Genomic DNA, 25010 nt, shown 5'->3' with positions numbered 1-25010 from the left:
ACAGCCATCAGATCCCAGCCATGAAAGCCTTCGAGACCACAGAGCAACTTGTGGCTTGTATCCATGGCTACTATAGATAAATGTTGCTGCTGTCTTTGCAGAGTTATTATTATTTTATTTATTTTATATACTGTATATATCCTACCTTACTTTTACTTCCAGGGCCCAATATTCCCTCTCCAGTGAGCTCTGATGATACCTGCATGGCTATCTGATTTGTCAAGCCATATTTTCAAACCAGAGATTTGACTGCAGTTCTCCATGGAATAAAACACCTGGCCATACATTTAGAATCCATGCCCCCCCCCATATTATTTTTGCTGTTGCAGGAAAATAAGTTGTACAGCAAAGATCAACAGACTTCAATGACTTAATTTCTATCCACCAGAGGGAGCCTGTACCACATAACATTTACACAGAAATAGACATCTTCAAGCAACAAGGACTGCAGAGCTTGCATTTCTATGATGTTTGGTGTGATGTACTTTTATTGTGAATGTTAGAACCACACAATTTAAATCCAGACTAGGAAGCTGAAGTTTACTGAAGAACATAAAATATAACAGCTGTTAATCAAACAGCTGTATCAACACATCTTTAAGGGACATGTGCTTTAACACATTAAAACAAAGAATACTACTCTACAGGCAAGTTTAATGTTTAGCCAAGATGAAATTTTAATGTCAAACATTTTCACCATCTTGTTCCTTCTATAGATCCAAACACAAACTACAGGATTCCAATGCAACTCTTTAAAACGATCTGATCATTGTCTTGAAGTTTTCTAACCCAGCTGTGTCTGTGTGTAAGTCAGAATGTGCCATGGGGCCATCCATAGGGGAGGTATGAGAACTGAGATTACTACACATGCCCAGAGGTAAATAAGAATATGGAGGGGCTGGCTGGAGTAGTCTACTGGGTTGGCATCTAAGGATAGTAATCTTTCCAATGGCCTAGGCCACAGATAGGCCAGCTCTGGGAGCCATTTTTCCAGCCCCAGGACTCACTAAGGATGATCTCAGCCTCTCCAAATGGAACTGGAAGTGTCTGGAAAATCACTTATCAAAACACTTTCAACACAACAATTGTTAAAGTGTGTTAGGACACACAAGAGACTTTAGAAGAGATTTGTTCCACCTAGAAATACAGTGCTAATGTTATTCAGGGAAAAATATTTTGTTGGTTTCTTCTTTCTATCTGTGGGCTGCAAAAACAGCCTTTGGTGTTTGTACGAGTATGATTCCTACCCAGGCCAAGGCCTTCAGATTCATTTATCACATTATGGTATCTATCTATTTCTGAGCAGAATATCTTTCTGTTCAGTACTGTTTGTTTTCACTGTGGCTTGACCTCATAATGATCTAATTTAGGTGTGATGCAAAGTTTCCTCAGAAATGTATTCTTCTTGGTCTTTAAAATACCCTATTACTATTATTGCTATTTATAATATTATAGTATCTCTATTTTGGTGCATTTTTTTTACAAATGAAGTTTCAATTGTTGGTCCTCTCGTTGTTAAGGGTTTAGCTGCCAGAAGCAGCAGCCAGCATCTCCAATTGTCAGGGTGCATATAGTCCAGGGTGTGTATAGACTGTGGAAATCCAAAATACTTGGGTCAAAAGTTGAGAACAATGTAACTCAGTCAAATGTTCAAAAAAGACCCAAACATCTACTTAAAAACATAACTTTAAGTCATTAACCCGAGGAAGGATTGTACTTTGCTTGTAACATTCTAGTTTTAAAAAGAGAAATCTCTGTTGTTATGCCTCTTCTACTGACCCTTATAGTTTTATGAACAATTTTCACCTGAAGAATAGCTACAGTATACATCTAAACAGAAGTTTGGTAGCTGAGGTTGTATTTTAAAAAACTATTAGTTGCTTTATGTGTCCATTGTACCTGAAAGAAATAGCATTTCACTAAATACTACAAGAAAGTGTTAAAAGTTGTTTATTAAAATTCCATTAGTGTTTCAGAAATGTACATAGGCTATTATAGTAGCTTTATCCCACAGAGGACAGTTCATAAACCATATACTCTTTTAAAGCTTTTATTGTTCGAGAATACATATAGAATCTTCTCTCCATTCCACCAGAGCTGCTTAGAGCTGACATAGGCTGACAGAAAAAAGTTAAAAATAATATCTCTCAAGGCAAACCCACAAAAAATATATATAGGAATATATACAGGGAAGATTTTTGGGTAGAGTTTTATATTGTAAAGGCATGTGAGAGCAGCCCATAACAAAATGAAGAAATAACTGTACTGCTATTGTGTGGTTAACTACGAAGAGTGGCTAACCGTGACTGCATGGCTTCAATATCTTCCTCTTCATCATCATCAACAACAGCAGCTGCTGTAGCTCCTTCAAGCTCATGTTCTGGAAGAGCATCTGTGACTTTACTTGGTGCCTTACCCAAAGCTCCTGCAAAAAAGGAAAGCAAAAAGGAAGCAGACTGGAAACTGAAAAACAGCAATAAGCTATACAATGAAAAACATGTCAGTGCTATATCAACTTTCAGCTTAGTGGGCTGGTGACACTGTATCATCACAATTCTACAAATGGCAGAAATCAGTCTCCTCCTGTTTTTATGAACCAGTTTCAACAAAAATATTGATCTTGACTGCAGAAGATGAACTCGGGGAAATACTGGGAAGCAGAAGATAGCAGATTCCTCACCTCTTCAGGCAAAGAAAGCTGTATGAGGAACTTAGGGGCAGGACACAGAGATAGCTAATATCACACAAACATGTAAAAATCTATGTACATGTCCATCACCCAAAATCCTTGTAACCATCCCTTTTAGTGAAAGGTACAGTCCTCCCGCCCCCCTTCACGGATTGCTGCCTTGACATGGTGAAGGGGCTTGAGTTATTCAGAGAAGCTATGGGCTATGCCGTGCAGGGACACCCAAGGCGGACAGGTCACAGCAAAGAGTTCTGACTAAATGCAATCCATCTGGAGCAGGAACTGGTAAGCCACTCCAGTATCTTTGCCAAGAAAACCCGATGAACAGAAACAAAAGGCTAAAAGATATGACACTGGAAGATGAGCCCCTCCGGTCGGAAGACATCCAATATGCTAATGAGGAAGAGTTGAGGACAAATACAAGTAGCTCCAGAGCTAATGAAGTGGTTGGGCCAAAGCTGAAAGGACGCTCAGTTGTGGATGTGCCTGGAAGTGAAAGGAAAGTCCAATGCTGCAAAGAAAAATACTGCATAGGAACCTGGAATGTAAGATCTATGAACCTTGGTAAGCTGGATGTGGTCAAATAGGAGATGGTAAGAATCAACATTGACATCCTGGGAGTCAGTGAACTAAAATGGACGGGAATGGGTGAATTCAATTCAGACGATTATCATATCTACTATTGTGGGCAAAAATCCCATAGAAGAAATGGAGTAGCCCTCATAGTCAACCAAAGAGTGGGAAAAGCTGTAATGGGATATAATCTCAAAAATGATAGAATGATTTCAATACAAATCCAAGGCAGACCTTTCAACATCACAGTAATCCAAATTTATGCACCAACCACCGATGCTGAAGAGGCTGAAATTTACCAATTTTATGAAGACTTACAACACCTTCTAGAAATGACACCAAAGAAAGATGTTCTTGTCATTATAGGGAACTGGAATGCTAAAGTAGGGAGTCAAGAGATAAAAGGAGATAAAATGAACAAAAGGCAAGATTGGTCTTGGAGTTCAAAATGAAGCAGGGCAAAGGCTAATAGAGTTTTGTCAAGAGAACAAGCTGGTCATCACAAACACTCTTTTCCAACAACACAAGAGGCGACTCTACACATGGACATCACCAGATGGGAAATACAGAAATCAGATTGATTATGTCCTCTGCAGCCAAAGATGCAGAAGCTCCATACAGTCAGCAAAAACAAGACCTGGAGCTGATTGTGGCTCTGATCATCAGCTTCTCATAGCAAAATTCAAGCTTAAACTGAAGAGAGTAGGAAAAACCATTGGGCTACTCAGGTATAATCTAAACCAAATCCCTTATAAATACACAGTGGAAGTGAAGAACAGATTTAAGGAACTAGACTTGGTGGACAGAGTGCCTGAAGAACTTTGGATAGAGGCTCGTAACACTGTACAGGAGGCAGCAACAAAAACCATCCGAAAGAAAAGGAAATGCAAGAAAGGTGGCTGTCCAACAAGGCCTTACAAATAGCAGAGAAGAGAAGGGAAACAAAATGCAAGGGAGATAAGGAAAGGTACAGAAAATTGGATGCAGACTTCCAAAGAATAGCAAGGAGAGACAAGAGGGCCTTCTTAAAAGAACAGTGCAAAGATATAGAGGAAAATCATAGAAAGGGAAAAACCAGAGATCTGTTCAAGAAAATTTGAGATATTAAAGGAACATTTTGTGCAAAGATGGACATGATAAAAGACAAAAATGGGAGGGACCTAGCAGAAGGCAACAAGAAGAGGTGGCAAGAATACACAGAGGAATTATACCAGAAAGATCTGGATGTCCCGGACAACCCAGATAGTGTGGTTGCTGAGCTTGAGCCAGACATCCTGGAGAGTGAAGTCTAGTGGGCCTTAGAAAGCATGGCTAACAACAAGGCCAGTGGAGGTGATGGCATTCCAGTTGAACTATTTAATATCTTAAAAGGCGACACAGTTAAGGTGCTACATTCAATATGCCAGCAAGTTTGGAAAACTCAACAGTGGCCAGAGGTTTGGAAAAGATCAGTCTACATCCCAATCCCAAAGAAGGGCAGTGCCAAAGAATGCTCCAACTACCGTACAATTGCACTCATTTGACGTGCTAGCAAGGCAGTGGAAGACAGGAGGGCCTGGGGTGCTCTGGTCCATGGGGTCACAAAGAGTCGGACACAACATAATGACTAAACAACAACAACAATAGTCCTCCCAGTGATTACAAAAAGCAGTTAGGAGTAATCGCTGGGTCTAATTTCTGTAGATTCATGGAATCAACATTTTTATATATGCCATTGGTTCAGAGGGTTCGTTCTAGTAGGGACAAACAGTTAGGTCTTAGTATCCAATACTAACTCAGTTCATTTCGTTATGCAAATCATGGGTGCTGGCATTCGCCTTTTGAGATTCAGCCTACCATAGGAAGCAACTCTTTCCATGACACACAGCCTCCTCCTCATTAAGATTAACAAATAATGTTTGTGAGTTGTCATCTCATCAAGCTTGGAACTCAGTTTTTCCTGTTAATGCCAGCATTACAGAAGTCTCTCCCTCAGGAAAGCCCGTGTGTACTCAACGCTCCTTAAACAGTAGTCCCCAGATCTTCCCCCATGCTCCTTCAACACACTGTCCTGCATCCCAGGAATACCCGCACCAATAAATACAATAAAATAATTCAAAGAAAAATCTCTGTGAAGCAAAAAGTCTGGATGGTGAGATTGAAATCAACAATGGCTGAAAACAGTAACTAGATAACACTATGTAGAATCTAGTGTCTCATTTAGTCAACAGCATCTATAAAGGCCAGAATTTTTAAATTAATACAGGTGGTATCACAAAGAAAGAAGATCAGGTTTCCCATTAATTGATCAAAAGTACCAATGGCACAATTAGAACTATGCATGTGACTGTACACTTCCACTTACCAGCTGTTATTTCAAATAAAATTTTGTCAATCTCCATCTCTGCTTCCTCTTCCATCTCCTCTTGGTCCTCCATATTTTCAAAAGTATCCTCTAACATGTCTTCTATGATACCAGCCTAAGGGAAATACAGAGGCTAGAAGATCAAGTAGCTGTTATTTACAAAACAAGGTAAGAGAGCTGCAGTCCTTGAAACAAAGGCATCTTCTCAATCACAGTTTAGAGAAATGGGGAACTGCATGTAATTAATTTTGCCAATCAAGAAATGGAAATGTATGCCAACTGATCTGCTCTGAAGAGATGGTTCAGTAGCCTTATCTGGCAAAATTACGGGCAGATGAAACCATTCAACTTATTGGTGGCAGCAGGGGAGTGTGGGTAGCACTGGGTTTTGGGATTCAAAGGGCTGTGAATCTTACCTTCATCATTTCTTTTGATAACTCCCTCATCGTAGCCTGTATTTCAGGGATTTTTACTAAGTTCTGCATGGCTTTCATGACTTCTGTGCTCTTCTGTAGTGAGCCAGCTACCCTCAGGACGGCTGCCAAGAGAAGGAACATAAGGCTCTTAAACAAAGTTCAGAACAGTGGAGTGTCATCTTTGGCAATGAAAGTGTTCATGGCCACAGAACTGCAGAAACTGTACTATGTGGAAAGAGTATTATTCTTTTAACAATTAAAGCTGGGGAGGAGTGTACATTGAATCAGGATGTGTCCAAACCCAAACACATACGTACATACAGTATATCATGTATACTGATCCAATCTGGCAGGACAGAAACTCTAGGATGAAAGGACCTGATGCTGAAAATCACAAGTATCCTTACCCAGTTGATTCTTCATCCCCATCAGCACTGAATTCATGTGGGCCTTGGAGGCGTAGAGTTTGCTCACAGCTTTCCGTGAACGGACTACCTCCTTGGCCAGGACCATGCACACATCTTTTTGGCCCTTTTTGGCAGCATCTTTTATTGATCTTTTTACTTTTTCCTCTTCTCGCTGAATATCTGGGTTGGAGAGAAAACACAAGCAAAATTCAATAGTATTGGTTTCACCTCCGGGTTTTGTTTTGTTAGTAGTCAGAAGTCTCCTTCTAAACAACAATTTTCTCTGAGGCCTCATGTTATACAGGGAAAAATGAGTTATACTCAAGTTCAATTCACTTGTCACTAAATGCCTGCAATCCAGGGGTAAAATCTACAGTTTATCACTGAACACCTGCTCATGGGTAATGCAAAATTTGGATTTCTGGAGACATGGAAGTGTAACAATCTTCTCCCTAGCCTCATCTTATAGACTGGATGTTCCTGGCATCCTGCTCCATAAAGTGGCCTTCTCTTGCCCCTTCCTAGGTCAGTTTTGTGTCTATTATTCAGGCAGAATGTTTATTTCTGTGGAAGTTTCTCCTTATTTTGCTTTAAGGAAATTTTTATGGGCTTCATATCTTCAAGGAGAGATGCTGGTTAAGAGTTTGGCATTGTAGCAAGTTCCCAATGCCTGTATTTTTATTATTTGCATACAAATGTAGTTTAATGTTTATATTTTCTACCTACAAAGAAAATCCTGCAAGCCCAGAAAGACTGAGAACTCTTAAGTATGCCACTACCTCTCCTCACATGAGGGTTAAAGATGTAACTGACAGGATGTAATAGGGCCAGATAGGGCTAATAGTGTTACAATGACAAAGTTATTTGTCAGAGAAAATATGTATGTCAATAAGTCAAGAACATGTATGACACATACCAAATGTCTAAGCACTATAAGTTACATTATATTTTACAGATGTTTATAAGCAGTAAAAGTTATTTAATGTTTTAAGCAAAAGCACAAATGATTATTTGACTATCAATTTCTGGTGCAAACACACATATGGGAGGCTCACCAAATTTTACTCTAGAATAGTGGTTTTTTATCTTTACACTTCAAGCTACTGTATACTATATAGAACTTATATATTATTTATTATAGCCAAAAGCCAATATAAAAATGGGAGACAGTGAGGAAAAGCAGGAATGTGAATCACACACAGCTTCTTGAGACCTCACTAAAATAGAAATGAAATGTTTTTGCCTGCAGAAACCCAGACATGTTAAACCCACCCCTAATTCTAATATCATGGCTGACTGAGAAGAGATGAGGGAGTGAATTCAAACCGTACTCAGAGACCAGCAACACAGCAGCCACCTGCACCAAAAACAGCCAACCACACCACCATCCATTCAACAAGATACATTTTCTTGCCAAGTCAAGTGTGGCTTTCTATAAAGGCACATCGGATCATTTTGCCTTTTGTGATTTCTGTCTGGCTCGTACATGCAGGATGGAAGGGCATATTATGACTGCCTGGCAACGTTGGACTGGAAGAGAAAGGAAAGCTAGCATGAAATTGGCTTACACACCCACTCTGGAAACAATCCTCCCAGGACTGTTTCTCAATTCTTGTGAATCTGCCAATTTGCAAAAAACTTCCCTCTGCAGGCAGAACAATTTGCCCAGAGCTGGCTCAGGACAGCACTGCGACATTATGAGGAGAAGAGAGGGAAGGAGCAGCACACAAAGAAGAGCACCACATTTTGGTACACATATTAAAAAAGGTAGATGGTAAACATCCATGTTAAAGCTGGCAGACAAAACTGTATCATTCTGAAAAGGCATTTGGTATTTAAGGCATTTAGTATTTAAAAACAGCTTTTAAAATGGCTCTTGGAACTGTTTTTTAATCTGGAGTTCCTAGTGGGCAGAACTCTGATAAATACATCCTTTAAATAAATAATAAACAGGAGATTTGTGTGTGCATGGATGGAGAGAAAGCTCCCAGTTCTCCTAGGCTGAGAAAGGGAACCTCTGCCTCTTCCCCTTCACCCACCTGTCTCCCTCAGGCTGGTCTTCTGTAAGAGGGAGGGAGGGAGAGAGGGAGAGCCCTGGCAGAGGTGAAAGAAGCTGTTGTCACAAGCAAGGAGGTAAGTGTGTTTATTAAAAGCCACATTTGTGCCAACATTCACCTCTGTTTCGAGACTGCTAGTGTAGTTGGTAGATTACTAAGCCTGAATCACTGATACCGGTATTCAGATCTCTGCTCTATCATGAAAACTACTAAGTAGCCTTGGCCCAGCCATTCACTCTCTGTCTCTGTTCATTTCAGGGGGCTCACATACACTCCCTCTGAAAATACAAAAGTGCAGCTTGCGGGTGCTCCTGGATTCAACTCTGAGCCTGGATGCCCAGGTTTCGGCAGTAGCCAGGAGTGCCTTTGCACAGTTAAAACTAGTGCACCAGCTGTGCCCATTTCTTGAGAGAGGTCTGATCGGGCCATCGTGGCACATACCCTAGTTACATTCCCGCTGGATTGCTGTAACACTCTCTATGTGGGGCTGCCTTTGGAAAGTGTTCAGAAACTCCACTGGGTCCAAAATGCCACAGCCAGATTGCTAACTGCGGCTGGTTACAGGGAACATATTACTCCCCTGTTACAGCAGCTCCACTAGCTGTGAATCCACTTCCGGGCACAATTCAAAGTGCTGGTTTTAACCCATAAAGCCCAAAACGGACTGGGTACAAGCTATCTAAAAGGCCGCATCTTCCTCTATGAGCCTGCATGGGAATTAAGATCCTCAGACGAGGCCTTTCCTCGGCCCCGATACCGTCACAGGTGTTCTTGGTGGGGACATGGGAGAGGGCCTTCTCTGCTGCTGCTTCTCAGACTCTGCAATTCCCTCCCATGGGAAGCTAGGCTGGCCCCATCTTTGCTGTCCTTCCGCAAGTAAGCAAAGACTTTTCTCTTCAGATAGGCTTTTCCTTAGAGTCTGGCAGCCTGAGAGAGTTTTTTTTTAATGTATTGTTGTGCTCTGTTGTTTTTAAATGTGTTCTACTGACCGTTTTAAACCAATGCCTGTTTAATTCTTTTTAAATATTTGTATACTTTGTTTTTAGCTTTTAATTATTGTCTTTTAATTGCTGCAAGCCATCTTGGGTCCTTTTAAGGAGAAAGGCAAGGTAAAAATATTCTAAATAAATAATAAATAAATTCAACAAGTTCTTAAACTGCAACTCCAAGAAACCCTGGCCAGCACAGATGGTGAAGCCTTAGTTCAAGAATACCTCGGCTACGCAAAGTTGGGAATCACTAGTGCAGCCTTAAGTGTTTCCAACAGTGACTTCCTAGACTAAAATGGTTATTTCCACCTTTCCTCTCATTTTTAGTTCCAAGGAAATATAGAAGAATCTGCCTTAAATCCAGTGACACTCTGGTGGTGGAAGACACCTCCTTTGAAGGCCTGACTGCTGATGATGCTAGCTTTGTTACAGCTTAAAGTAAAAATTTACAGCTTTTGGAGTCTACACATGGGCTCTGATCGGGTTATGGATTCCCATATGTTGTTTTATCCTGCTGACCATGTAATATTTTTTATAATTATTTGTGTTGTTTTATTCTCTTTAACCTGGCCTAGAATATCTAAGTGTAGGATAAGACAAAATAAATGTAAATAAATAAATAAATAAATAAATAAATAAATGAAACCACCAACAAATTAACTAAAATTCACTTGAGATCAAAACAACAGCATATCTAAAACCCTAAGCATATTGCCTAGTTAGATGGCAACTAGCATATCTCCCATGATATTAAGTGGTTTTCCTGACATGTCTCCTTTGTGTTGTTTCCATGAAAAGAACAAGTGTGTCTCACCACATGCCTTAATCTTTCATAGATTCATATCATTCTCACAGGCCACTTATGTGTAAGTCACTTGAGTAAATTCAGAGACTGTTGATAACTTAGGTCTATAGTATGAGTGCTGCTTTTGCATAAGTTCTAGGATGCACGTATAACCATAGGAAAGAGACAGCACTGGTGCAAGAATTAAACACACATGTAGCATAATTCACCATGTGAAATGTTATTAATTATTGTGGGACCCATTCACGAGGAAGCAACACACACCTCATACAAGTAACTTATGAGTTCACTACTAGATGAGTGTAAGGCAGGGCAGATAAAAATCCATGATTAAAAAAAAAACAAATAGATTTAAATCACAATTTAAATTATTAAAAAATATTTTCTTTTCATCTAAATTATTGAAAACCCATTTTTAAAATACATTTAATTTAAATCAAATCCGCCCTCATGTAAGGCAATATAAAACTCAAGACTTACACTGATTTAATGTATTCTCGATTAGCCTGGGTTTAAGCCCCAGCAAACTCAATGCCGCACATCTTTAAGTAGATATGTATAGGATTACAATGTTAATATTTTATCTTTGCGTACTTTGGCTATCTGAAAGAATAGTCATTCTGAGTAAACATGCGGGAATACAGACCTCTAATCTGTCTATCAATCACCCTCATTTCTTTTCGGATCTTCAAAGACCATTCATTGACCTGAAAAAGAAAAGATAGGATAATTGAATGCAGTTTTATAACAGGCAGCCATGTTAGTCTGTTAACATATCAGGCCCCAAACAAAAGAAAGCAAAAAATAAAGAAGGAAAAAATGTGGTGGCACCTTAAAAACTAACTGGTATATTTTAACGTGAGCTTTCTCGAACAAGTCCACAAGATCTGAGGAAGTACATTTGTCCATGAAAGCTCACATTAAGAATTAAATGGACTGCAAAACACAAAGCCAACACAAAAATGAAAACTGCATGTATCATTTAGAGACATTTCTTCCCTATAAAATTTAGGGAAATTTAGCCTTTTCCTTATGCCATTAAGGGAACGTATATACTATTTCTAGATAAACCAGCCTTCCCCAACCTGGGTGCTGCTAAACATTTGGTCTCCAACTTCTTTCAGCTACAGCTGGTATGGTCATGGATGATGGGATTCAAGTTGATAAAGGCTGAAGTAAAGCCTTTCATCAGGCAAGAATAGTAGCAAGGCAAAAATATTAGAAGATATTATATTCAGTACATTTTTATCCCATCTCTCCACTAAATGGCACTAACAGTGTCAAACAAAAAAGTGAAATAACTCATTAAGGCCAATAAACAATTTTAGAAGACAAGAAAGTTAAATAACTCATTATGGCCAATAAACAATTCTAGAAGACAAGTGAAATCCAGAATTCCAAAAACAGACAGGGGAGTTCACTTAAAAAATTACAACCGATCTGATTCTGCAACGATATAGTTCTACTAGGATGTCAGATTTTACAGCAAGAAGTCTTAAGCCTCAACTTGCACTTTCTTCAGTTGACAACAGCGACAGCACCATGTTTGGCAGATTTAGTTTTCATTTGGCCTGTCAGTAGTCCAGGCACCTACTGCAAAACATGGAAGGTTTGGTTCCTCAGATGAAGACTATAAGAAAACATCCACTGCCCTGTGTCTGGTAGTAGCCAGCAAGTACCTCTGGAACCCCTGTAGGCAAGAGAGCTCTTTCACTGTTTCCCCCCGGGCAACTGGGGAGATAGTGTTCGGCACTTCCAATCCCTGCCTCCTCCAGTGGGTGCCCACTCGGAGGCAGTACCCTGACTTTCCTGCCCCACATCCTCCAGATGCTGCCTCTGGGTGGGCATCTGAGGAAGAAGGTTGTGCTTAGAAACACCAGCCAGTAAACAAACTGGCACAAACCAGTGGTTCATGTCTGTCTCTAACTGGGAAGCTGAGAAATAGTTTGTTTCTGAAACCTAGAGATTGCATATTGTCAGAGCATGGAAACATTACTTTCTTGGTTAGGGGATTGTGGGCAATGCATAGCAAAAAGAAATATTTCCAAGCTCTGCTTATAACCATCATGATTGGCAACCAGTGACAGACTCATTCTCCATGAACGTAATCTTCTCTCTTAAATGGCAGCCTAACAATCATCCTCTCATCACATCATATGGCTGTGAACTCCATACAGTAATGACCAGGGCTTTACTTCTGAATGTTATTGATTAGAAACAGAGTACCATTCCAGTGCTGATGTTCTTTGCAAGCAGTCGTGAGCAAGTAGTGATCGCACAGGCAGAACCCCTGCACACTGGTAGGATCTCAAATGTCCATTTTGTAATAACATCAGTTCACATCCTGAGCTGCCATTTTGTAAGTGATGCAGGCAAACATATAAGCAACTCCAGTTTAAGTCCCATTTGAACAACCAAGGTTTCCTGGAGAAGAGTGTCCTCATCCAGTGTAGCTTAGCTACTCATGCCATCTTTCCAAGTGTTACGGGCAGTTTTACTACACACTGGACATGTGATGAAGCAGTGACCTGTAAGTTCATTGAAAGATGAACTGTGTAGTGCTGAGTAACAATTTATGACATACTGTAAACATCCTGACACCTTAAAGACTACCTGCTATATTTTAATGTGAGCTTTTGTGGACAAATCCATTTCCTCAGACGTAAGAGTGTGACTAAGTGACAAATCCATTTCCTCAGATGTAAGAGTGCAACATGGTCCTGAAACAAAGAGACTGTTTCCTGGGTACAAGTTGATAGTGGGGCATTTCACACATGAGATAATTATGACATAATAGGTTGCCATGGCACCCAACCACATGAGAAACTAACTGTACCATCTTGCTTATGTGACTTGGAGGGCTGAATCCAACTCTTCTACACCTAACCTGGGAAGCCTTATCTTCAGGAAGAAACACAGGCGTGTTTAAATTTAAACAAGTGACCGGGAGCACAGAATAGGGAAAGTGTGGGCAGGTTGGAGGAGGTACATATAGGACCCTGCGCTCTTCTTTTCGGACTGTCTCGAGGATCACAGGGGGCGCCACTCCCTCTCCCCCCACCGACCCCCAGCAAAGAACAGCAAAACAGCACGTGTGTTTGTCGACCGATAAGCAAGGCAAGGAAGGCCCCGGCCAAGGGGAACTCCTTGCCTTGCCTCACCCACCCTTCACCTTCCACGTCCCACCAACCGCCCGGGTCTCCATCCTCCTTCAAGTCCATCCACTCCTGTCCCGCCTCCTTCTCTCCTCTTTCCCAAAAAGACCATTACCAGCTCCTTCGGAGGCTTCTCTGGAGTCTTTCCGAACAAGCCCATCTCCGACCACTAGTCCTCACTCTCCGCTTCCGGCTTCCTGTTCCTTCTCGCACGGGAACCAGGAAGTGGGGCAGACCACAGAGAGGGAAATGTAGAGCGGCCGTCTCCCGCGCGGTGTGCAAACAGCTGACTATGAGGTTGTCTGAGACAGAAGGCGCCCCTCCTTGCTCCTTAGCGTCTCAGTCCCGCTCCCGCCGCTGAAACGGGGACTGGTCATAGAAAATAGGGGGGGGGGTGTATCATTTTAGCTAGGGCTTTGGAAAAGTTATCGTTTGGAATGCAAGTCCCAGAATAGCCCCCAGCTGGCGGATTTTTAGCTTATAGTTAAAAGGCAAAAGCACAATTCATTCGGTATGCCAGTGAAAGAAGGAACCTGGTTTCTATTGAGAGTGGGGGTCGTGAATAGAGGAGTTTCTGCTGCGGCAGGATTTGTGTTTTATCCGGGGCAGTTTCTGGCTGAAATGAGGTAGCCGTGGACAGAGTGAGATAGGTAGGTGGGAATGATCAGCTCCACAGGATTTTTTGTTGTTGTTGTTGTTGAGTACAGTTATTTTCATCTTAGCTTTCAACATATCCCTACTTCTATGGTAGCTGTGATGGTAGTGATGATGTCATCTGCCTGTCATTGCTGTGGCTGGAGTTCATCTGCCTATAGCAGGATGGGAGGTGGGACTTCAGAGGGTGGAGCCATGGTATTTAAGGGGGGAGTGAATGAGGTGTGAGTTATATAGGGACTTGGTTAGGGTCTGGTTAGGGACTTAGGGAGTTAGGACTTATTCCTGTCATGTAGTACTGTGCTATATTTTGAGAGAAGGTCTGAAAGAGAGTGTGTGTGTGATACTTTATATTGATTGCCTTATTATTTCGTTGATACAGTGATTTACCATTTCTTCTGTTATTCTAAATAAACACAAGTTTTCATTTTAAAAGTCATTTATTTGCCCGAAGAGTCTCAGATGAAGGAATGGTTGGTGGCAGCGTGAACAAAGTGTGTGTATGTAAGAGTGACGTGACACATCCTTTGTGACGTGAGAGGAGGCCATCACAGTAGCTTACAAATAATGTGAATAAAACTTGGTCACCGGTATGAATGAAGCTCATGAGGATGCCTCCTGCAGGATTGTTGAGAGTAATAGCCTGGTGGACTGAGAGTGACTGACCGGGGCTCAGGAGACACCCCACTCGGCCATGGAAACTCGTGGGGGTGGGGAATAGAACTGGGGAAAAAAACACACTTAAATATCTCGCTTATCTTGAAAGCCCCATGCAGGTCGCTATGAGTCAGTTCCGACTTGAAGGCACATAACAATGGAGGTTGGTTTTTCTTCCTTTACTTTGGGAGGGCTCAATTGCTTGATTATTTTAATACACTTTGCTAAGCAAATGATCAATCCAAATCAAGGTTCAAATTTGCCAAACCATTTCAAGGGGTGGGAAATATCCATGAGAAGGTGGTAAAGCCTGATCGGAATAATGAGTTTTGGGAAAGGAAGTGATTAGCCTCTTCCCGATGGGCATTCTCTAATCAGAATTATCCACTATTCGCATAAGGCAAAATCCAAAGAAACAAAACCGGGTGGCACTTGAAAGACTAACATATTTTAATGTGAACTTTCGTGTTTCTTTGGATTTTGCCTGATATGCTTGCACAGAGTAACACGGGCTACCTCTTCTGCAACTACTCACATAAGCTGATTTTTTTGTTGTTGTTGGAAGCCCATGGAGCATAGCTCACCAGGTTAGGTGCCCACAATTGCCAGGAGGATATGCAGCCAGTTGTGAAAAAAAAAGGGGGGGGTAGTTCTAAAGAGGACTGAAATAACTCCTTTATTTTTATTCCAGTGAAAGACAGCTTGATTTGTTTTTATCTTTCTTTACCTTCTAGTGGACATCACTGGAAGAACAGGACCTAAACTCCGTATGAAGGTAATATGTGTGTGTGTGTGTTAAATTTATATATTCCCACATATCGAAAGATCTCACACAGATACAGTCAATAAAATTCTTTAAAATGATGTGAAACAATGAATGAACCTAACAAATTTCCCTGGTTGTGGTACCAGTGTTCTAACCAGTACAGTACTCTATGGCAAGGTCATAGATTTAATTTCCAGCAGTGCCCAGAGTGAAGCTAGATGAAGGCACTGTACAAAATTAAAATGATGGCTAGTTCTAGCCATCAAGTACTGTCTAGAATGTCAAGCTAGTTAAAATAAAACAACGGAAAGAACAGGTACACTGTGAGCTCCTGATGAATCTTGAGTGATGATTTAGTTGTTTTGTTTGGTAGCAATGAGTGATAGTTTTTTTGGTTGTTACAGTTTCCATAGTTTTATGGAATACATAGTTGCCTCAATTAAGTCATAAAAATAATACTATGCATAGGTGTGTGGTTCATGCTTAATGCTATAATATTAACTAGTTTGATCATTCCTAGGGACGTGGTGGCGCTGCGGGCTAAACCGCAGAAGCCTGTGCTGCAGGGTCAGAAGACCAAGCAGTTGTAGGATTGAATCCACGCGGCGGAGTGAGCGCCGGTCACTTGTCCCAGCTCCCGCCAACCTAGCGGTTCGAAAGCATGCAAATGCGAGTAGATAAATAGGGACCACCTCGGTGGGAAGGTAACAGCATTCCGTGTCTAAGTCGCACTGGCCATGTGACCACGGAAGATTGTCTTTGGACAAACGCTGGCTCTATGGCTTGGAAACGGGGATGAGCACCGCCCCCTAGAGTCGAACACGACTGGACAAAAATTGTCAAGGGGAACCTTTACCCTTACCTTGATCATTTCAAAGTGGATTATTAATTCCTAATTGTTTTTATTTGTGTGCCAGTTGTTTTTTATGTGAAAAGTCATTACTTCTAACACTGTCTACCTGCCATTTAGTTGTTTGCATCTTAAGATGTTGGGGATTAATAGAATGTATATTGTAGCACCCCGTCCTCTATCTGCCTGGTAGCAACTGCTGGCCTCAGTTTGTAGATTCCAGAGGATCCTGATCTTAATGGGCAGTTGGTTTAATCAAGAATAATATGTGTATATCATTTTGCTACATATAATAATGGAAGATCCATTTCAAGGTCACCAAAACAATCAGTCTTACACAGCCAATGCCAAATGTTTTTTTTCCTCCAGTATCTCTGCTCTGGCCTGTAAAAGACTGTAGGTCTTGAATCATAAAGTTGGTAGAGATCTTGGAAGTCATCTAATCCAGTACATGTTGCAGCAACAACCAGCCAACTTCTGCTTCGAAAGCTCTTCCAAAGGAGAACTCACTACAGTCTAAGGCAGCATGTTATAGTACTGAAAAGTTCTCAATGTTTCTCTTAATGTTTTTATACCTGGTTGTATAATGCATGAATAAAAATAAATTTAAGATTATGGATATTAATATTGATTGTCAAACTCAAAAGATTCTGATGAACGTCATAGGAGCCAATTGGAAGATCCCTGGAATGAGATATTTAGAAATTGAATGATCAGACAATGGCCAAAGTCCTGTTTGCCTCAAATTACCCAACAGAGGCTGAAGATGTCATCAGCAAGTGCAGGTAATATTTAATTTAAACTAATTAAAAACTTCCTATCCCCCTGGTATATGGAGGCTCCCTATGGCTCCTTTTTAAAGGGGGACCTATAAAAGTTTTTTTAAAAATGCCACTGAATAGGTGCCACCAGGTTTGGGATTGCCACCAGTGATCTGGTGGCAATTTTTGACTATTAAAATCTACCCCACTGTTCTTAGGTCCCCAAAGGCTTCCCCAAGGCAAAAGGGAGCCCTAGGGAGTCTCAGAAGATCAGATGGGGACAAAGGAGGCTATTAATTAGTTTGAGTTAAATGTTACTGATGCCAGCTAATGGCATCATCAGCTTCCACCACATAAATTTATGTAAACTTTCTGCAGCAGATCAGAAGTTTTAGAAACATATGATGGGAATGTTGCAAAGTATTGTTGCACAGTACTTATTTCAGACATTTTAACCTGTCCAACTTAGTGACATGCACTGCTCTGGGTGATTAACAATATGTAAGCTATCCCAGCCACCCCCAAGACCAAAGAAACTCCCCATAATGCACAACAAATGTTAGAAATTAAACCCCCAACAAATAATCTAAAGACAAATTATGGTGGCCAGTGTAAGATGAATCTGGATCCCACAACTACAGTACCTTGGGAGAGAGATATATTTAAATCAAAGATCCTTAAAGCAACACTCTCTTTAATTTTCAGCCCCACTGGCTGTGGCTCCCACTCTCGTGTGCATGACTTTATCCCTTGTGTGCATACACACATGCGGGGTTCCATCGCAACCAGAACCAAATGGGCTGCGTGGAGGAGAAGGAGTGTGCACAGCCACACACCTTAAATGCTTCCTTAAAGAGTTCACTCTTAAGCATCTTCTTAAAAGTAGAGAGGGAGGAGACCTGAAGAATCTCCAGTGGGAACCCATTCCATAAAGATGGGGTCACAACAAAGAAGGCTGAACTTCCTAGTGGAGACTTTCACCCCTTCAGCATGACAACCTGTAAGAGTGAGGACTGGGTGGAATGACTCACAATCTTTGGGAGAGATGCTCAGCTTTGTACATTAGTCAAAGCCTTGAATCCGGTTCAGAAAGGAACAGGAAGCCAGTGCAGAGAAAATATGGTCAAACCTGTTTACACTAGAGATCAATCTTGCTGCTGTGTTCTGCACCTGCTGCAGTCTGTGAGTCAGCTCAAGGACAGCTCCACATAGAGAGTATTATAATAGTTGATCTTTGAGACTACCAGCAAATGAACCAATGTCATCAAGGACTCCCTTTAATGTCAAGTAAAAAAGTTGTGGAGAAAAGTAATGGAAGAGATACTGCTTTATGGCATACCTTTCGAATCATAAATTTTCTTACTGACTCTGGGTGTGACCACACCGAGAAAAAAGTAAATTGATCCAATGTGAAGTTGCACTTAGATTTCCCCAGGGAAATTCACATTAAATAGGCACATAAGGAGAGAGGAGCAAAGTGACACTGTTTGCAGCTTGTTAACATAGCTCTCTTGTAGCTCTCTTTATCTGCAGGAGTCATGGCTACGGAGGAGTTACCTTAATAAACTGTAATCAAGGGCTGAGTATCAATTTCCTTCTCTCTCTGGCATCAAGGTGCCCCAGTGCAACAGGAGCTGCACCTTCTTTTAAAAAAGAAATTGTCTTGTTTGCAAAGATCCAGCCTTCTCAGTATTTTAGCAGAAACACACCAAGCCTGCTGCACCATGGTGCCAATCTGCAGCACCCCTGCACACATTTTTCTTAATCAGTTCAGTGATCATACTGTCTGAATAAATTAGAATGCATTGACTGTCAAAGAAAATAGAAGCCTCAGCAGTGGAGGGAAAAACTATGGAAAGTGAGGTGGTCTGGGCTGATTCACATTGGCTTTTACATTGCGTGGTCAATAAAAAAATGTGAAGCAGACCATTCCAATCTTGTAGTATTTCCTGCAACAACAGTAACCTGTTTGACACCAGCCATTAACCACTCCAGACCCAGCGGTTAAAGAACGAAAACAATATCTTTTTATTACATAGGAACAATTTGGGAACAGATTTAAGCTTCAGTTGTTCTTCAGTTACGACAACCCAACAACAACCCTTTTTCTTAAGTTAATTGTCCTTCTCATCACCTCCCAGCTCCCTCCTCCTTCAGACTCCAGGATAGGCTGGCTGCATGCACTACCTAGCCAATCACCTTGCTTCCCTCAAAGAAACAGAATGGTCAGGGTTCCCGTCATAGCAGACTTTTTGTGTATCTTGTATATTTGAGGTAGAAATATGTGTGTGTAACTATTTTATATGCTATGTATTTTTCTGTAGCATGGTTAATTTAAAAAAAAAAAGTTAGAAAAAATCTCAGGAGATTGCTGAGTTTAGAATCTGGAAGCCATGCCTCTTTCACCTTTTGCCCTGATCTTCTGAATGTTCTTTCTCTTTCTCCTCTGTCAATGTCTGGGATTATTCTATCAAAAGCTATGAAATGAAAGGAGGGCAGTACATGTCAAGTTACAGAATGGCAACTGAGAAAAGTTACATTTTGGGAAGTGTAGGTGGATGGTGGCAGAGGGAAATGTTTGGTGTGAAATAAGGAGATGAGTGCCTAAAGAAGAGCTGGATAGGATAGGTGGAGGAGACATCAAGAGAAGGTGAGGGGAGAGTGTGCAGAAGCAAGATGTGAACTAATGAACGTTTGAAGAGCCTAACCATGATTAGAATAATCTGGACTCTTTTGTACCAGATGTTGTTCTATGCATCTGACAAATGGTCTTACTAAAACATTTTAAAAATGGACAATCCCCCAAAAACCATAAAGAAAAAATTTGGAAGGTGAGACTCAAGTTATAACAGACTGGTTTTATTGTTTATTTTCATAACATAAATGCTTAAAAGTAGATAGAATGCTCTGCTGTTTTTCACTCACCCTATACTTGTCCTTCCCTCAGTCCTAACTGCCTACTCCATTATGTTCTTTCTTGTCTCCCTGGTAACCACCCCCTTCATTTTAACCCTCCCACCATGATCCAGCAATAGTTGTCACTGTTGGGAATCAAGGGAGGACTGATGGAGGTGGCTGCCCTCCTTAGAACTGACTGGAGCCCCTTTCCATACTCTGTTCCGTTTTGTGGCCTGAACACAGAAGAAGCCTCCTACCGTCAGATGATAATCTCCATTTTGCAGATGGGAGCTGAGGTGAAGTGAGCAGTGGTTTGGCTGAATTAACCCACTGAATCTGAAGATGGATTGCCAGCCTACTAGTCTTCAACTAAGAAATAAGTTCTTCAGTGTCCACTTTACTATGTTTAGACTGATACAGCTGAAGTGTTCTACCCTTCTCAATTTTAAACATTGGCTTAGGTGATAATACACTAGCTGAAATCCTATTGTTGATCCCACTGAATCAGTGGCGATTCGGTGAGTCAATTCCTCCATAGGTTCCATTGATCCAAATCAACCTACTCTAGTGACTTATATAAATCAATTAGAGTTGGCCATTTTGAATCAGTGGAATTTTTAAAGGAGTTGACTCACTGAATCCCCATGGATTTGATGAGTCTAATTTAGTGCAATGTACTACACAAGGAGGGATATTAAACTGCAAAAGCCTCTGGGCTGCAGTTCGAATCCATGTGATGGAGTGAGCTCCCGTCACTTGTTCCAGCTCTTACTTAAAACATAGCTGGTCATCAGAAACAAACCAAATAGTTATATGCTTGCCTGATCACCCTCTAAATCAATGCTAGATTAGGCCTATTTGAATCAGTGGAGATTGTGGAGGCAGCTTCTTGCCAAATCCCCACTGATTCAGTGGGTCTACTCTAGTGCCTACCCTAGCAACAAGATTCTGTCCAGAATTATTAATTGAGTAAGTCTTTCCATAAATCTGCATGTGATGCCGGAGGAGAAATGTCCTCTTCATTTGAGTTTACACATTATGTAAGTGGATAACAAGTTTTTTAAACTATGCTCTTACCACTTCCTTGTAAAGCATGGACTTGAGCACTTAGGTTTTTCATAAATTTTGGCATACCAATGGGAAATGGTAATATGTGTCATGCCCTTCCAAAGGTCTATAATAACCAGCCTGGCAGCTATCAGAAAGTTGAGATAAGCTGTTTATGTAATAAATTAGCATTTTCTAGTTTAAAGGGTTTTGAAGTACTTTTATGAGGATTTGAGATTTTCCTATTTAAGGACCAAAGGAAGAACATCCTTCTTTCTTTAGAATTGATTAGAACATCTTCTGGATTCTCTGATAGAGCACTTCATCCCCAAGAAGAAACTTGATTTATCCTTGGTATTAGTATGCTATTTCATCATTTATTTAAATTTGTAAGGTGGTCATAGTAACTACTGCCATGATATGGGCAAAATTATGCAGAAAACATTTGCTTATGTCACAATTTATGTGAAGGTTACTGTAGCGTTCCCCTTTATTATGTCAATGGTTCATGTTTGTGATGTTAATTGTTCATGCATATTCATGTTACTGAGAGGCGGAGCCAAGAGAGATGTGATAAGAGGCTAAGCCTGGGAGAGTGAGTCAAGGAGTCAAAGAGAGTATGAGTAGAGTGAGAGAGTGGAGAAGGGGATAGAGTGTGGAGTTTGGGGAAATCTGAGGAGTGATTATAGTTAGGAGTGTATTATCAAATACTGTAGAAGATCGTTATTAATATTAAATTTACCTAAAGAAGATATTCATGAATCACTATCAGTTTAACAAAAGTTATATTTAAAAGACTTTGAAGTGTGGATCTTCATCTTCATCTTCCTGAAGTAATGGTGATTTAGTGATCACCTGGTGGCAGCAGTGTAAAAGAGGGGATTGTTTGCCTTCGAGTGCTCTGAGTCTTGACAGTCAAGTAAGGGGGCACAAGGGGCGAACACCACAATTGGTGTCCAGTGGCGGGATACGAAGGAATCCAGTGAAGCCCGAGTTTGGACTTGAAGAACTCCAGTCAAGCCTGATTTTAAAAAGAATTTTCTTGAGTCAAGGGTACCTTTTAGACAGAGGTCTGTGGTAAAGATGTTTGGTTCCTCACTAGAGCTTTTGGGAAAAGCTTAGTGGTGGGTGTTTCTGAACCCAGATCTGCGGGGGTCTAAGTTAGGGAACAAATCTGAAAGAAAATTCTTGTAATTTTACCTTATGATTTGAAGACCCAGTGGGCTACCTTAAGGCTCAAGACTCTTAAGAGTTTAGAGAGCGCTTGTGAAAAGGCAGAAACCAGGGGTCAGAGCAGATCTGAGGGAAGAGAAGAAAAAGCTTTTGCTTGAAATAAAATTATTTTAGTGACTGGAAGTAAAAGACAGGTCCTTTTAAAATCAATAAACACTCTGTACTAATCATCCCAGAAGTAAATATACCACCCAAATGTACCAAAAGGGGGAGTCCTGAGGTTGAGGTTTTACCTCAAGAAATGGAGGGAAACGGTGACCCTTTAACTCAAATAGAACAGGAGGAAATTGATGAGGGTGCCTCAGAGGAACAAAATGAATTAAGCTCCCAGGAGTTTGAAAAATGGAAGCTGGAACAGGAATTCATGCTAAAAGCCAAGGAATTAGAATTTAAGGAACTACAGCTCAGAGCTGAGCAAGAGGCCAGACAAATTGCTTTTGAGCAGGAACAAAGACAACTAGAAATCAGAGCTGAGCAGGAGCAAAAACAACTAGAAATCAGAGAAAAAGCTGAAGCTGAGGCTAAACAAATGGAATTACATCAAAAGGAAATGGACTTTCAATTACAGATGAGACAATTACAAATTTCTGCTCCAAACAATAACCTTAACAATAACAACAGTGTTGGAGGAGGAATTCTCTCAAAAATTGATCTTAAGAAGTTCCCCCAATACAGTAGTTTCTATGGACGGAAAAGAGCAGATACGGATTAAATGGTTTTCAATGCATTCCTATGGGAAATGCAGATTCAACATAAGAACTTTTCAACTGGAGAACCACCTTCCAATACGGATTAAGTTCTTAAGTAGAGACCCCACTGTATAAAAGAGGGGACTGTCCTGAATCTTTTCTCATTGCTTTTGAGCGCGCCTACTGGGACTTTGAAATTCAAGATGATGATGTTTTGAGAGCTCAAATAAGTGGATGGAAAGGGAGGAGATCACTTCTCTAGAACAAATGAAGAATTTGATTGGGTTAGAACAATTTTACTCCATATTACCTGGGGAGTTGTGTTACTTAGTTAGGGACAAAAATCCTAAAAATTTACTAGAAGTGATCCAGAGTCAGTGGTAGAATATATGCACAGGTTGCAAAACACCCTGCAAAGGTCTCTAGAGATAGCCGGAAAGAACTTAAGGGCTGCCCAGACTAAGCAGAAGACCTGGTATAACAAGAAAGCCCATGAAAGAACTTTTGGGCCTGAAGATGAAGTTCTTTTACTAAGGCCAGTCAAGGGTCACAAACTACAATTAGCTTGGGAGGGTCCCTATAAAGTAGTTTCTAAAATGAACAATGTTAATTATGTAATATAGGAGGAAGATGTAAGCCCTGATGCCTTAAAGAGGGATGGATCTGAAGATGTTCGGGAGGAGCAGAGGGAACTGCCTACCCTTTCCCTAGCTGAGCAAGTGAAGCCCCGAGCCAGACTTAAAGCTGATGTCACTAGAAAATGACCAGCAGACATCCAGGGGTCAACCGAGTGGCCAGTTGACGGGAAAGGTTGTGGAGGAAGGAGCCAGTGGTCGACAGAGGGACTCCTGAGTGCCAGCAGAGATGTGTCCATCTGAAGGAGATGACAACATCTGGACCAGTCCATGGTGCGCCAGACTACTACGGTAAAGTGAGAGACTTGGACTTTGCCAATTTTACCTTTGCAACAGAGGCTCAGATCATGCCTTGAAAGCCCAATGACTGATGGGGGTGGATAATCCAAGCTGATATTGTATTATAAATGTTCTGTTTGTAAATGTGATGAAAAATTGAATTGACAGACCAAAATGTGAAGAATGATTCAAGGACTTTTATTATAAACTGAAATGGACTATAATTCACAGTTTAAATTACTTATGTAAAAGTTTCATGATTGTGATTTCTGTATGGTTGAAAATGTTAAATGTAAATAATAAGGCAAAGTATATTGCTGAATAGTAGTGAAATGTTTAGAGTATAAGGTATAGAAATTGTTATGTTAAATGTGTTATAGGGTAAGTAAAGTTAAATGCAAGTGTGCCTGTTTGTTTGGGAGGAAAAATGCATTTCCCCTCCCAAGCAAATATATTTAAGGGGGGAGGTCTGTAGCATTCCACTTTATTATGTCAGACTTTGAAGTGTGGTTCTGAACCTTCATCTTCCTGAAGTAATGGTGATTTAGTGATCACCTGGTGGCACAGTGTAAAAGAGGGGATTCTTTGCCTTCGAGTGTTCTGAATCTTGATGGTCAAGCAAGGGGGCACAAGGGGCGAATGCCAGAGTTACTTATACAGATTTTTATGTGATACATATATGAGGTATAATACATGTTCCAAAAGTGATTTAGATCCAAGTATTTGAAACACAAATAAAAATAACTGAGATTGTCCTTATCATTGAGGTCTCCTGAGAACTGCATGAAAAGACAAACTCATCCCATTTATCTCATCAGTGGCTTTTGGAAACATTATGCCAGCAATCAAGACAATAAAGATGCCATACACAAAGTCAAGGACTCTTAGCATTGCAATATACTTCTGATGTAATTTAAAAACCTACTAATTTTGCTATCAAGGCATAGGTTGCATTGATTCTAACAGGTCTACTTTAGTTGTGATTTACTTTTGCACAGTAAGTTGCAACTAGATCAGGCCCATAATGGAACTTAAAGAGGACTTGACTCACCCAGTCTCCACTGATTCAGTGGGCCTACTCTAGTGCAACTTACTGTGCTAAGTAA

The 25010-nt window shown here is 40.7% G+C and overlaps 1 protein-coding gene and 1 long non-coding RNA gene across 4 annotated transcripts; one reads left to right on the top strand and one right to left on the bottom strand.

The window, feature by feature from the left end:
* Positions 1-1934: 1934 nt before the first annotated feature.
* Positions 1935-13790, bottom strand: CHMP3 (charged multivesicular body protein 3). Its single transcript, XM_020796030.3, has 6 exons — positions 13551-13790; positions 10927-10987; positions 6430-6609; positions 6023-6144; positions 5607-5721; positions 1935-2425 (listed from the first exon to the last, which is right to left on the bottom strand). The coding sequence occupies exons 1-6, from the start codon at positions 13593-13595 to the stop codon at positions 2280-2282; spliced, it is 669 nt and encodes a 222-aa protein (XP_020651689.3). The 5' UTR covers positions 13596-13790; the 3' UTR covers positions 1935-2279.
* A 144-nt stretch (positions 13791-13934) lies between these two features.
* On the top strand, positions 13935-24777 carry LOC144583598 (uncharacterized). 3 transcript variants are annotated; one of them, XR_013537486.1, is made up of 4 exons: positions 13935-14085; positions 14856-14909; positions 15481-15521; positions 16732-16866. It is a non-coding gene; the product is annotated as an uncharacterized LOC144583598 (long non-coding RNA). The 3 variants fall into 3 exon arrangements; XR_013537487.1 differs by lacking the exons at positions 13935-14085; positions 16732-16866 and adding an exon at positions 23614-24777 and having other exon boundaries at positions 14772-14909; XR_013537485.1 differs by lacking the exon at positions 13935-14085 and having other exon boundaries at positions 14772-14909.
* Positions 24778-25010: the final 233 nt, after the last annotated feature.

Source organism: Pogona vitticeps, chromosome 6 (genome assembly GCF_051106095.1).
Source record: "Pogona vitticeps strain Pit_001003342236 chromosome 6, PviZW2.1, whole genome shotgun sequence".
In the NCBI taxonomy this organism is placed as follows: domain Eukaryota; kingdom Metazoa; phylum Chordata; class Lepidosauria; order Squamata; family Agamidae; genus Pogona; species Pogona vitticeps.
The sequence above is the reverse complement of the archived record's forward strand: the minus strand, read 5'-3'. Positions and strand labels throughout refer to the sequence as shown.

Bases quoted from the DNA above. Each gene is read 5' to 3' on its own strand.
- CHMP3 (XM_020796030.3), bottom strand. From the start codon at position 13,595: ATGGGCTTGTTCGGAAAGACTCCAGAGAAGCCTCCGAAGGAGCTG. The intron at 10,988-13,550 runs GTAATGGTCTTT...TTTCTTTTTCAG, and splicing joins AGAAGCCTCCGAAGGAGCTG to GTCAATGAATGGTCTTTGAA. The intron at 2,426-5,606 runs GTAAGTGGAAGT...CCTTTTTTGCAG, and splicing joins TTTATTTGAAATAACAGCTG to GAGCTTTGGGTAAGGCACCA.